Source organism: Mus pahari, chromosome 17 (assembly GCF_900095145.1).
Source record: "Mus pahari chromosome 17, PAHARI_EIJ_v1.1, whole genome shotgun sequence".
NCBI classification, from domain to species: domain Eukaryota; kingdom Metazoa; phylum Chordata; class Mammalia; order Rodentia; family Muridae; genus Mus; species Mus pahari.
Window position 1 is genome coordinate 9,693,448 of NC_034606.1, and position 12,961 is coordinate 9,706,408.

Consider the following 12,961-nt stretch of genomic DNA (forward strand, 5'->3'; position numbering starts at 1 on the left):
TTGGCCTTGACCTTTTCCCTAAAGTCCATAATTAAAACCAACTGTCTTCTTTCTGCTTGCTTTTACTTAGCTACCTAACACCACTTCAAGCTTAGCATATAAAAACTATAATCATTTGCCAGTTCTGTCCCCTAAATATTCTTACTCAGAACAAGAGACATAGATGGCCTCTTAGTCCCCATTTGTTCCTTCATTTCATATCTATCTCGCAAAGGTCCTAGAACCAGCCCCTCTTCCTCTTCTTTAGTACTGTTCACTAACCAATGACATATAGATTCTCACTAGGTTAGTGAAATAACCTACTTCATCTCTTTGCTTTTCCTCTTAAAATCTACGCTCTACACAAATGACTTAGTGAACGGTGTACAGAAGTTAAAAGCACTTCTCTTCTCCTTAAGCAGGGAAAATATCCAGTGATTTTTTTTTCCCCCCAGCATATAGAAAATTTGAGTTTTCTCTATAGCCTTCAAGGGTCTTCTTTCCTACCTGAATCTTCCTGGCTCTACCTTCCCCAGACGACACTTTCGCATTTTTTTTTTCTGGTTGTCTTTCTTCATTCTAATCCTGGTTTTGCTTCAGGACCTAAGTACTGGTGCTTTTTAGGGCCTTGGATCTTCTTTCCAAGATTCCAAATATTTGTCACTGAGGCTTTCTGTCAAAATATATCTGTCATATTCCTTCCTGCCATTGGTATATGGTTTACTGTTTCCACCATAGAGGAAGGCATGATATCAAACTTCACTCTGAAACTCATGGTACAAGTAAGCCACCCAGAGAGTAAGCATGCTGCAATCATTGTCTACTTTACTCTTCAAAGAAACACTGTCCATACTCAACTTCTTGTCATAAGACATAAGTAGACACCAAACTATCAAACAAAAATATACTACCATTTTGGGAGGCCTGCATAAGAAGTTCTGAACCCCAGAAGCATAAGGATAGGGGAACACTTAAGCAGCCATTTTTAATAAGCATTTCCTGGGAGAAGATTAATCCTCTGTCAGCTTCAAAATTTTAGAAGTATTTCCCTCCAACTCCACGTTGGGATATGAGGTATTTTGATCAGATTTGATGAATAACATTTGCTGGAGTTGGAGGAGATGCCTTGCGGTAGTTTGCTAACATGATTCCTCATATCCATATGGTAATCTGCTTAAATATTTATTCTGTATACGTTTTCCTGACTAACCAACCCCATTATTCTGCATTAAGGTGGAAATTATCTATTTTTTAATTCATGTTTGTTTTATATTCCAAAAAGTATCAATTAAGACAATAAACAAGTTAAACACGGTTCCCTAAAGACCAGACATTGACCCTAACTTCAGCTCACTCAAAAGTATAAGAAACTTGGGCTAAGTGGATGCTAAAAGGACATAATCTTAAGAGTCTACAAGAAACGGGAGAATATTTAACATGAGAGTAGTAGACTACATATGTTAATAAAGAAATAAGTGGTGAGATCATAAGGTGATATTTGTGGCAAGTGAACAGCAATATTTAGAAATAATAGTGTAGGCCTGAATGGAGTCCAAAAGGACCCAGCCCTCGGCAAAACAAGGGACAAGAGAAAGACACAGAAGAGAGAATCTAAACACTCATCCTCAAGACAGGCTTACTAGAATTTAATTGCTTGCAATTGTGGACAATGACAGGAGTAAATGAGAATCATGAAGAGCCTTACTTGACCAAGAATATCCTCCTTAACTCCTAGCAGGGGAAGGCGGATGGTGCCACAATTCTACAGCAGGCCTTGGTGGTTATTCTGGCCAGTTTCTACTTAAATCAAACTTCTGTATCATGGCACAAGGCATTGCCCAGAACCCCTTGCTCACAAGCTCAGGGACAAGTCTGGATGACAGTAGGCCCTCTTACAAGCAGCTGTGGAAGAAGAAGCCTGGGCATTTCTTTTCTGAGTTTGCAACATTTCTCAAAGGTACTAGGCTATGTCTGAGATTTCAACTCCTCCTAGACTCGAGTTCTGTCCTTGGTCCCAATGTCCCCTGGTTATAGTTCAACTATAGCTTTAAGCTTTATGGGAACAGCTTGATAATTACATTTTGATAATTCCCCCCAAAGCATGATAGAGCCTTGCTGCTATAGCTCCACTCTGGCTTACATTGGTAACATATTTGACTTCATGGCTCATTGACTACCTGTGTAGTTACTATATTCTTGATATTAGAGTACATTTGAAATGCCTAGTTAAATTTCCTTGAGTGTACCCCAACTGATAAATACAGCCATGAATTCACTTTTAAATCTATATATGTACAGTTTTAACACAGAACCTCAGAAATAAGTGGAAATAAATTCCCATTAGAATAAAGTTAATGACTAGAAGTCAATCAATAGATTGAAGGTGTCTGATACTTCCATAAATGTTTATTCATTTGTTTATTTGCAATATGAAAGATGGGTCCTAGGATTATAGATGCCAGCAAAATTCTCTACCACTGAACAATTTTAGATTCTATTTTGTTAATAGAATGTTCGGGGAAAATATAAATAGCCAATGGAAGAAATAATAGTGTAGTACTTGGCAAACTTCTACAGTGACTATATATATATGTAGTAATTACCCACCTCCTAACTCAAAGTCTGTACTAGGATGTCTTGGTTTCCTTGTGGCATTGCTTCCACGAGATCCTGCAGATACCACAACCCAAAGATGCTCTCATAGAAACTGGTGTTATATTTTCTCAAAATCATGTGCTATGTTTAAATGTTTCTAAATACACTAAGTATACAGAATGATGAAAAATATACGTTCAGTATGAATGGATGTAATGTTTTGCAAACATCTGTGATATACAGTGGAGTGGAGTCCATTGGAACCTGTGGGTATGGAGAACGGTAGTACATGTCTTAATACAGCCCCTAAAACATAGCCCTATGGGTGGGTAGCAACACACAGAGATTAAGCAATTTGTCCCAGGTTTCTTAACCTAGATTGGAACTTATGGAGCCTTGTTATGAAAATCCCACTTTCAACTACTTTGCAATAATATTTTACATAAATGAATATGATAAACACTAATATCAACAAAATCTCTCATATTTTTGATCACTCACTAGCAGACAGTAGTGTTGGTAAGGAATGCAATGCACTTTCCCTTAAGTGTACTGTTAAGGCAAAATAAAAACAGTCTAAAAAAACAATTTTTGAGTTTTTAATGCACAAAAACAACAGCCCAGAAACATAACAAGCATCGACTTATTAACAATGAAGTATGATATTAAGGAGACCCCTAACCCTCTTAGTAAATAGGAACAGAGTGTAAATAGACATGGAGAGAGGTGAACACTTTAGGATTAATTTCAAGCCCTAAAGTTGAATACGACATTCATATATGGCTTATCTTGCATCAATATTTTCACAATGAAGCTTAAAACATCTACACATATCAGCAAGATGTTTCTGAATCAACAGAAATGCTAAAGAGGTAGTTTTGCCAATGCAAGGCAAGGAAAGGCTCTGCCGTGCTTTGGGTGTTTCCTCAAAACAATACAACTTATTGTGTTCTAACTTTCTCCTGGATCAGCCATGGAAATAATGCAATTAGAACCTTCCAATTCATAATCTAAGGACAAACTGACCCAAAGGGACAAAGATGTTTCTGAAATCATGGCCGTGTGTGTCAACTAGAAAGCTTCCATCATATTTCTGTTCTAATCGAGTTGATTCGGATTCAACGGAGAAATGTAAGATGTGGCTCTCACTTGGGGGAAGTCATCCTATTTTCTCTCTTTTTCTCAGTGTTTTCATGACAACAACTTCCCCAGTAATCCAAGAATATTGCCAAGTGACCTATCATTCAAAGTCATGGGTTATTTTGAGTTTGAAAAAATATAATTGGAAACTGTATAATAAATACAAGTAACTACACACAAATCTTGTTTTCAGTTATATTTCATACATCATCAATTTTGGGCTCAAAAGAAATATGGCCTCTGATGGCAAGCTGCCTCATGCTGCTTTCTCTCTGTGTGTATGGTGACATGAACTGGGGAAGTTCTATCAGCACTGATCCCCTGACATCAGTCACTTGACTCTATATACAAACTAGCTTACCCTATACTTACAATTAGAATCAAGCCCACCCCACCCCCGCCAAAAATGATAGGAACAAAAGAAAACAAGAGGCAAAAAAAAAAACACTTGTTAATTTCCAAAACTGTAACAGCCATGTACCAGACCATGGTTAAGAAGCACTAGAAACAAAGAGACATCTTATCAGGTATAACTTGTTACACACAGAAAGCATAAATATACAGTAAGGAGCTTTGAATGTAGCGCAGCAGAATTTGTGCATGTTAGCACTAAGACGAAATGTAGCAGGAATTTCCACAGCATACCCCTAGCTAGAAGGCAGTCTCGTTGTAGGACCATTTGAAGGTTACAGATGCTGAGAACGCCGTGAGGTGACACTAAACATTTTTTTCCATGCACATTTGTCTTTGACAATGCACAGTGTGGGAAATGAAAGTCACAAGTGAACAGTGCTTGCTTGCTTGCTTGCTTGCTTGCTTGCTTGCTTGCTTAGCATTGTCATCCATCAAAGTAGGCACAGGTGCATTCTCCAGTGGTGATCTACAGCCTTGTGCCTCCTGTGGGTCCACCGTGCCAGGGACAGGTTCTTATGACACACTGTGCTCATCACAAGAGAACAGATGCATCAGCTCCCACTGATTCAGCTCAACGAGCTCCTGCCATCACAGGCCCCAGATTCTAATCAAAGCATAAATAATGCAGAGTCCATGCTTGGGCACCTCCCTTTGCAGCATTACTGAAAATGGATACTGGTCAGAGGATCAGGAATGCTGTCCACCAGGGTGGACTGGAGAGTAGCTTTGTGCACTTTTGCAAAACAACAACTAAACAAAACTGAAAACCTCAAAGTGCCCCAGCTATCTCTTGTATTTTATTGGTTCACTCTGTCTGTAGCGAGGAAGACGCTGTGCTGCTCTTGGGCTCTCTCAATCAGCTTCCGTCTCTTCTTCTTGTTTCTCTTTTCTTTTGCCTTTGGTGTTCTCTTGCCTAGGATGGATAAAGAAAGAGGGAAAATAGAGGATGTCAGAAAAGTTTCTTTTCTTAAAAAAAAAAAAAAAAAAAAGACCATTAAGAATTTTGTACAAAGCCCATCTGGAAAGCATCACCTATGGAAAAGGCAGCCTCAAAGGGAAAATTGTTCACATTAATTTTGATGAAATAATAATAATTTCCTAAATTGGATGTGTTGTCTAGAACAGAGACAGATCTTCTTTTTACAGGGAACTGGCATATTTTAAAACTTCCCAGAGGCCCGATCAGTCTTTCAAATATAATCCTGGCACAAAAAAAATTCATTTATACTCCCTTACTTTTGACAATGCTGCCTTTTACCAGCCATACTTTGCATCTTTCTGCTGCTCCACATGTCTGTTGGTCAAAAGAAAACAAACTTCTCTCTACAGTAAATATACCAGAAGTTTCAAACGCCCTTCTTCAGGGGAATGGGGTCTTGCTTTTAACACCATTCCCACCAGGTTCTCTGCAGACTAATGAATGAAACAATGAACCATGTGCACTGATTTTTTTTCATTTTTCTATAAAAGCCAAAACTCATGAGGGCTCATGCACCATGCGTTTTATTGGCTCTCATCTAATTGCCTAGGCTCGTCATTCCTGTTAACACTGAGAAAGCCTGGTTGTTCTAACAAATGGGTGATAGTCTTCTTCTTTATGTATAAATATAAAGTTTATTTAGCATAGTGTTTAGAAAAATGAGTTCACACCATTTCAGAAAACAAATAAAACACTTAAATGGTCAAGGCATAGCCCCCATTACAGTACAACACACAGACCTTAGATCTCTTTGGTTGGGTAGTTAAGCATAGAAATGCTCTGGGCCATGCTGTGTGCTATCACCTAACTGCAGTAGAAGCTCTGTTCCCCACCCTGTGTCATAATTCTGTGTAGAGTTTCTCTTCAGGTAAGGCATAGTAAAACTATATTGAGTATACAACTGATTGCCTCTGAACATACAGTACATGCAACAAAATGATTCACTTTTTGAGAAACCCTGAAAGCCCAAAGAGTCACATGTGATATAATTTGGATTAATAAAACATATGGTGGTAATATTTAATTAAATTGTAATGTCTCGATTAGACACAAAATAACCATTAGGTTCTATCATCCAAGTTTTAGGAAGACTTTGAAACTGCTCTTGTAAAACATAATTACTTTCCCCACAAATTTCCTGAATTATTTTTATGAGATGATCTGTCAAAAACATTTGAGAAAGAAAGATTCGAGTTTATGCACTAATGTTCACATAGTGAGGATGTAGCAGGGTAGTCTGCCATACATCCCAATAATTCCAGCTTTAACATGCAGAATAACAAGGGTATATAACAGAGAGTTAAGGTCGGTGTGCAATTCAACTATAGATTTTTTTTAAAGACCTATGGTGATATTCTTCTATTTCCCTCCTTTTCTTTAGCCACTAAAATGCCTGGACCACAAATAAACACTTGGGGTTTTCTTCCATCATAGACTATTGCACACAATTTCTCCTCTGCCTCTGCCATCTTTTATTTCTTCTATCTCCTGTTTGTGATCTGTATTTCACTTCAGAAGGAATTAACATGTCTTCACATATGTATATATACAAGATTATGGAAAAGGGGAACAAGAAACAGGAGGCACTTGGGTATGGTTATTTTATATTACAAACATACAGACATATGACAAGTTTAAAAGAAAGGGGGCTTCATAAATGTCTCATTTTACAGAAAGTCATTACAACATCCCTTAGCACAGAAAAACCACTCTAGAAAATATTCTGGTTATCAACGACCCTTTTCTACCTTCTGTGCTCCCAATTTTATACAACATACATGTTCTACCCCTGTAGGGTTCAGCCATCAGTTACCAAAGCAACCTGCATGGAAGTGACAACAACTTGGAGCTGACCATCCAACTGATACACTTCAATCTCCCTATACATATGAAATTCTCTAGCCCTTTACATTACAACCTCGAAATGGAGAACACACACACACACACACACACACACACATATACACATATGAGATAGCTCAGTGGTTAAGAGAACTTCCTGGACTTGAAGAACCCCTCAGTTCAGTTCCAATGGTGGTTCAAAACCATCTGAACATAACTCAATTTCTAAGGAATCTGCATCTTTTCATCTGCATCTTTTACATGGTGACCTTCGCAGGCACCATGTAACTACATGATATGTATACAAACAAGAAAACATTGATACTCATAAAATAAATCTTTAAAAATTAAAATAAGCAAGAGATGAAGGAGGAATATCTCTTAGAAAACCAAAGCAAAGACTTCAGTTTCCTAAGTTAAAGGAAGTATTTCCTATTCATTCACTTTCTCATTAGATGGTCACTGTTAGTGTTGAGGAAGGGAAATAGTCTTATGCCTCAATGCCCCAGCAAAGTGACAGGAGTACAGTCAACACTCAACAAATAGTGCCCGAGTAAAAACAAACAGCACAAAGAAGATGATAAACTTATTTTAACAGACTCTACATTAAAATAATGAGAACATGATCATACCCCCATATTAAATTATAAAGGTCCTTGAAGTTAACTTCTGGTTCTCATTAAATTTTGGCATTAATGTTATAATGGCATTCTGCCATCTTTAAACATAGTTAATCCTACCCAATGAAACCCTAGTCCAAGCCTTCATTAATTCAAACAGCTGTGAAGTTATAACTATGTAGGTCCATTATCTCTAATGATGACACGCCTGATGAGCACAAAGAAGAACTTAAGAGAAAACAGCATGTTTAAAGAGAAGTGTCAGTTACAAAGTTTTGCAAAGATTTCTCAGTTCTACACATTCTCTAACTAAACACATATCCAAAGTTTGCAACAATCATTGCTGGCTATAGGTTTAAAATCATTCACTTTACAAGGAGAACTCAAGAGGGAGACCCATGAATCTCCCTGGGAAGGGGGAAACAGAATAGACATTAACCCTGGTCAGTGGTGAGGGTGGGGGATGGGATCAAGAGAGATCAGGTTGGGGAGGACAGAAGGACAGTGTACTGAGATAAACAACTGGAACTAGGAGTAGCTTGTGCATTCCTAGTAAAATAGAAACTCCCTAGAATCTACAAGGATGACCCTTGCTAACACCCCTAGCAATAGAGGATATAAAGCCTTTACTGGCTATTCTGTAATCAGGAAAGGCTTCCAGTGGGGGGGGGAGGGGGACTGGGACACCAACTCAGAAACAAAGCTTTCAAACTATAATGTGTCCTGTCGACAAGATATTCTGGGATAAAGGTGGCACAGAAACCGTCAGAGCACCCAACAAATGACTTGTCTAGATTGAGACACATACCACAAGAAGGAGCCAACCCATGACATTGCTTGGAAGACCAAAACCCAGAGATCTAGAATAGAACTAAACACTATGAGGGAGGGAGGGAGGGAGGGAGGGAGAGAGAGAGAGAGAGAGAGAGAGAGAGAGAGAGAGAGAGAGAGAGAGAGAGAGAGAATATGAATATGAGAATATATAAAAAGTCAGTAAAACAATTCCTAATAATAGTCTATTATACTCATAGATAGGAGCCTAACAAAACCATTATCAGAGAGGCTTCATCCAGCAACTGATGGAAACAAATGCAGAGACTCACAGCCAAACATTAGGCAGAGCTCAGGGATCCTGCAGAAGTGGGAGAGGAAGAACTGTAGGAGCCAGAGGGGTCAGGGACACCACAAGAAATCCTACAGATTCAAGTAATCTGAGCCCATTAGGGACTCACACAGACTGAATCAGCAACCAGGGAGCCTGTGTGGGCCTGACCTAGGCTCTTCGCATATATGTTACAGCTGTGTAGCTTGGTCTTCTTACAGGACTCCTAACCATGGGAATCACGGTTGTCTCTTACTCTTTGTCTGCCTTTGGAACCCTTTTCCTCCTACTGTGTTGTCTCATCCAGCATGAGGAGTAGTGCCTACTCTAATTCAATTTTATATGCCATACTTGTTCGCTATTCATTGGGGGCTTCCCTTTTCTGAAGAGAAACAGAGGAAGCATGGATGGTGGGGGCTGGGAGTAGAGAAGAGAAAGAAGTATTGGTAAGAATGTACAGAATGTACTGAATACATAAAATATTTATTAGGTTTATCATTCCTTTATATAAATCTTGGCATTTCTCTTGAAAAAAAGTAAATTGAAATTAAGTGAATGGAAAATTAAGCTAAAACTTCTTGCTTAAACTTCTTTTACTAGACTGAAAATGTCAAAAAAAAGCTCCTGGCATTCACAACTTCAAAATCTTCATTTGGAAAAAGGTCACTAATATAAAATAAACTAAATGGGGATGGAGAGATGGCTCAGTGGTTAAGAGAACTTGCTGCTCATGCAGAGGGCCTGGGTTCAGTTCCCATGATGGTTTACAACCATCTATGACTTGATTTCCAAGAGATCTGAGCTTGTGTTATGAATGCTTGTGAGCCCCTATGGGAAATGCATACTATTTTCACTAAGCCCTGATCTGTGCATAGTGACTCATACTTTTAAGGCAGCTAAATTTTTGTCAGTTATCTAATAATTGTTCCAATGAAATAATCCACATCAGAGGGTCTTTGGCTTTGTAATATGGCAGTGACATTTACTTGAAACACTTTGCATTGTGGGCTTATTCAGTGATGCTTCTTAAAACTATGAGATATTCTTTCAAAGTGAATGTTTAGTTTTTGGTGACAAGGTCTAACTAACAAAAATTTGGGGACCCAATGATAACCATAATGGTTTTCCTCTGAAAACTCTTGAATGCAAACTCTTTGCCATTGTTTGGTTGATTGGTTGGTTGGTTTTGACTGTGGCCAGTACCATTTCTGATATTAAATATATTACAAATACCAAAGAATTAAGATAGTAAGCCAAAAATCTGACCACAAACAGGCGGGAATTAAGTGAAAATATTTTGCGGTCCACAGTAGATTGTACTGACTTAATGCTCAACTTAAAATAATAAAACAATGTTAAAAAAGAAATTATAGAAAGGATTCTACATACATTTTCTTCCAAATTTAAGACATTAGAAAATTAGGTTAAGACTGAGAAATATATCTGACATTGCTCTAATCTGTTTGGTAATCTTGATTGGGCATAATGGATAATATTTATATATGCTAGTTTTTATTCCCACTTAATTTCTTTAACTATATCTAGATATATTCAGATATTTATGTGGGGGTTGGAAGATATTAAAAGTTGGAGAATGACTCTATGACTTCTGGACTTTGTATTACTGTACATTCTCAACATATTATGCACATTTAAAGGCACGCATATGTGTTAGCCTAAGATAAATCTAACAGATTTTGCTTTCTTATTCTTTAGTTCAAAAGGGAAGATACTTTGATCAACATATGTGACAAGACATTGTGAGTCATCTTCTACATCTATGATCATTGTTAACCAAAAGGTTATGACATATTACATGAGAAAGTCATGTTGCTAAGATTTAAGGAAGGTAAAATTATCAAAATGACAAAACTAGAAAGGCATTATCAAAGCCACATGGCAAAGCAACACAATCGTGTTGACTTACACACATATGGAAATGGTACAAAAGGGTATCTTATCCAGTCTTCTACAGCAAAAGGTGGGGAAACACTTGTGGAAATAGTCCCAAGACTCAACTGTAGATTGCTATTACATTCACAATACGGTATGTTATTTTGAAACAAAATAGCAGGCAGGCTCTGAAAAACAATGAATCTGCTGAATTCACTCTTTGATTTATTCTATAAACTCTGAAATCCTACAATTTTCTTTTCATTTGACTTCAGAGAATCTTTGCATCATTGCAGTGTGGAGACCTCTGTGCCATACTGATGGAAGTATACAGACCATTAGTATGGCACAGAGGTCTCCACACTGCCTTTTGTTTGTCCTAAGAAAGACTTTCCAAGAGTAAAGGTAATAGAAGCAAGCTGAACTAACAAAACAGTAGCTGAGATTATGAAATAGAAAAGCTTCTTTTGCCACACATACTCTTATACATATAGATGGAAATGAGAAAGAGCCACATATGACAATATAAAACTGTAGAATTAAGTATAAATACTGTTGTAGCCACAACTATAACAAAAATAATCACCTATGTCCAAGATGTAAATTTTGCAGTTTGTGCTATACCAGAATTCTGTGAATTTATAAAATCCTTTAAGTGGCTAACACTGAAGGATATAGGGTCACTTTAACAACTGTCCTATCAAATTCTACCATATCTCACAAGGCAATCTGGGCACAGAATAAGAAAGGTTGACTCAACATTCAAAGTCTGGGTTGCAGATAATGAATGGCAAATTGGTGATTTCTTTTTTTCATATGGGCACACTGAGTTTACAGAAGAATGATTAGAAAAAGAAATTTATTTTTTTTAAAGAGTGAAGAATGATTCTGTGAAAAAAATTCCAGTTCCTTTATAAAATATTTTAAGAGTTCATATAAAAATATACAAAGGACCTAAATAAAAGCAATAAAAATTAAAAATGGTTAACAAATATATGTAAAATTAAAAATGCCAATAAAATGAAGTGTTGATGAAGGACTCTCCTATGAATAAACATCCCTGAATATATTAAGAATATGAAGAAGCAGTTATCGGATACAACAACAACAACAAAAAAAACGTAAGCCTGATATACCCATTCTCTGAAGCCATTTGGTAAGATTCATAACTTTTGACTGAGGCCTAGGAATCTATCCTAGGAGAATAATATAAACATGGACAAAACTTTCTGCATAGAGATGGTTCCTGAGATAGTGACAAAACAGTGAATTACCTAAGTGTCCTAGTATAAGTTTTCAAGACCTCTTATTTTTATGACTACTGAAGCAATATAATATCCCTGCAACAGAACTGATGTACTTCGTATTGTAAGGCTCTAGCAATTAAATCCATTTCTAAGATTACTACTATTATATGTCCCTAATATTTATCATTAATGGGTCTAAGAAAAATTCTTCACCATAAAAATGTTCTTATTGTGATCATAAGACAATTCACTCATTGAGTGATCACACATATTTGGATATAAAGTATATATGCTTAGGGATAACTGCCCTAAACCCTTCAGACATTGAAAATGACTCTTAATTAAAAAGGTGCTAGTTTGATCATTGTTTTGTCTAGAAAGACATGTTAAATAGGCAAATAAAATGATCAAGCTTGGACCTACCTCAGTCTGTATTAAGAATTCATTGTAACCACTTTAAGTGGCAAATGAAGATTGTCTTTATTGTATGCATATAATGTTATAACATATTTTCAAATTGTAAAATGACCAAATCAAATTAATTAACACATTTATTATCTGACATACCTATCCATAGAGGAAACATTTAAAGTCTTTCTGGGACATTCCATCATACATATTCTTATTTACATGAGCTTGGGAGTCAGAGGTGTAGGGAAGGTCCAAGTAATATGAATGCTAACATTCATCATTTTTTCAAGATTATCAACGTATTAAAAATTAACAAGCCACCTATTAAGAGTTTATTTGTCATCTCAGTTTCAGAGTGTAGACCAAAAACTTCCAAGTAATCACTTAGGCACTTCAACATTTACAAAAGAACAAATGCTTTTAACACTTGTGCAACATACAGTGGAAAAAAGAAAGCATCTTCAATAAATGGTGTTGGTCTACCTGGTGGTCTGTGTGTAGGAGAATGAAAATTGATCCATATTTATCACCCTGCACAAAGATCAAGTCCAAGTGGATCAAGGACATCAACATAAACCCAGATACTCTGACTCTAATCTAAGAGAAAGTAGGAAAGTGCCTCAGACTCATTGGCATGGGGGAAAGAAATAATCACAGGAGGCAGAGGGAGAGAGGGACCTGGGTGGGCGAGGCGGGAGGGGAACAGGATCAGTTGGATGGGGAGCAGGAAAGAAACCCA

At 37.1% G+C, this 12,961-nt stretch overlaps 1 protein-coding gene across 5 annotated transcripts in view; it reads right to left on the minus strand.

Moving 5' to 3' along the window:
- Positions 1-3,153: 3,153 nt before the first annotated feature.
- Positions 3,154-12,961, minus strand: part of Rspo2 (R-spondin 2) — a 140,827-nt gene continuing 131,019 nt past the window's right edge. For all 5 annotated transcript variants that reach the window (XM_021217019.2, XM_029547742.1, XM_029547741.1 and 2 more), the window contains one exon: positions 3,154-5,041. In XM_021217019.2, the coding sequence (XP_021072678.1) occupies positions 4,926-5,041 (116 nt within the window). In that variant the 3' untranslated portion in view covers positions 3,154-4,925. The remainder of the gene's footprint in view (positions 5,042-12,961) is intronic.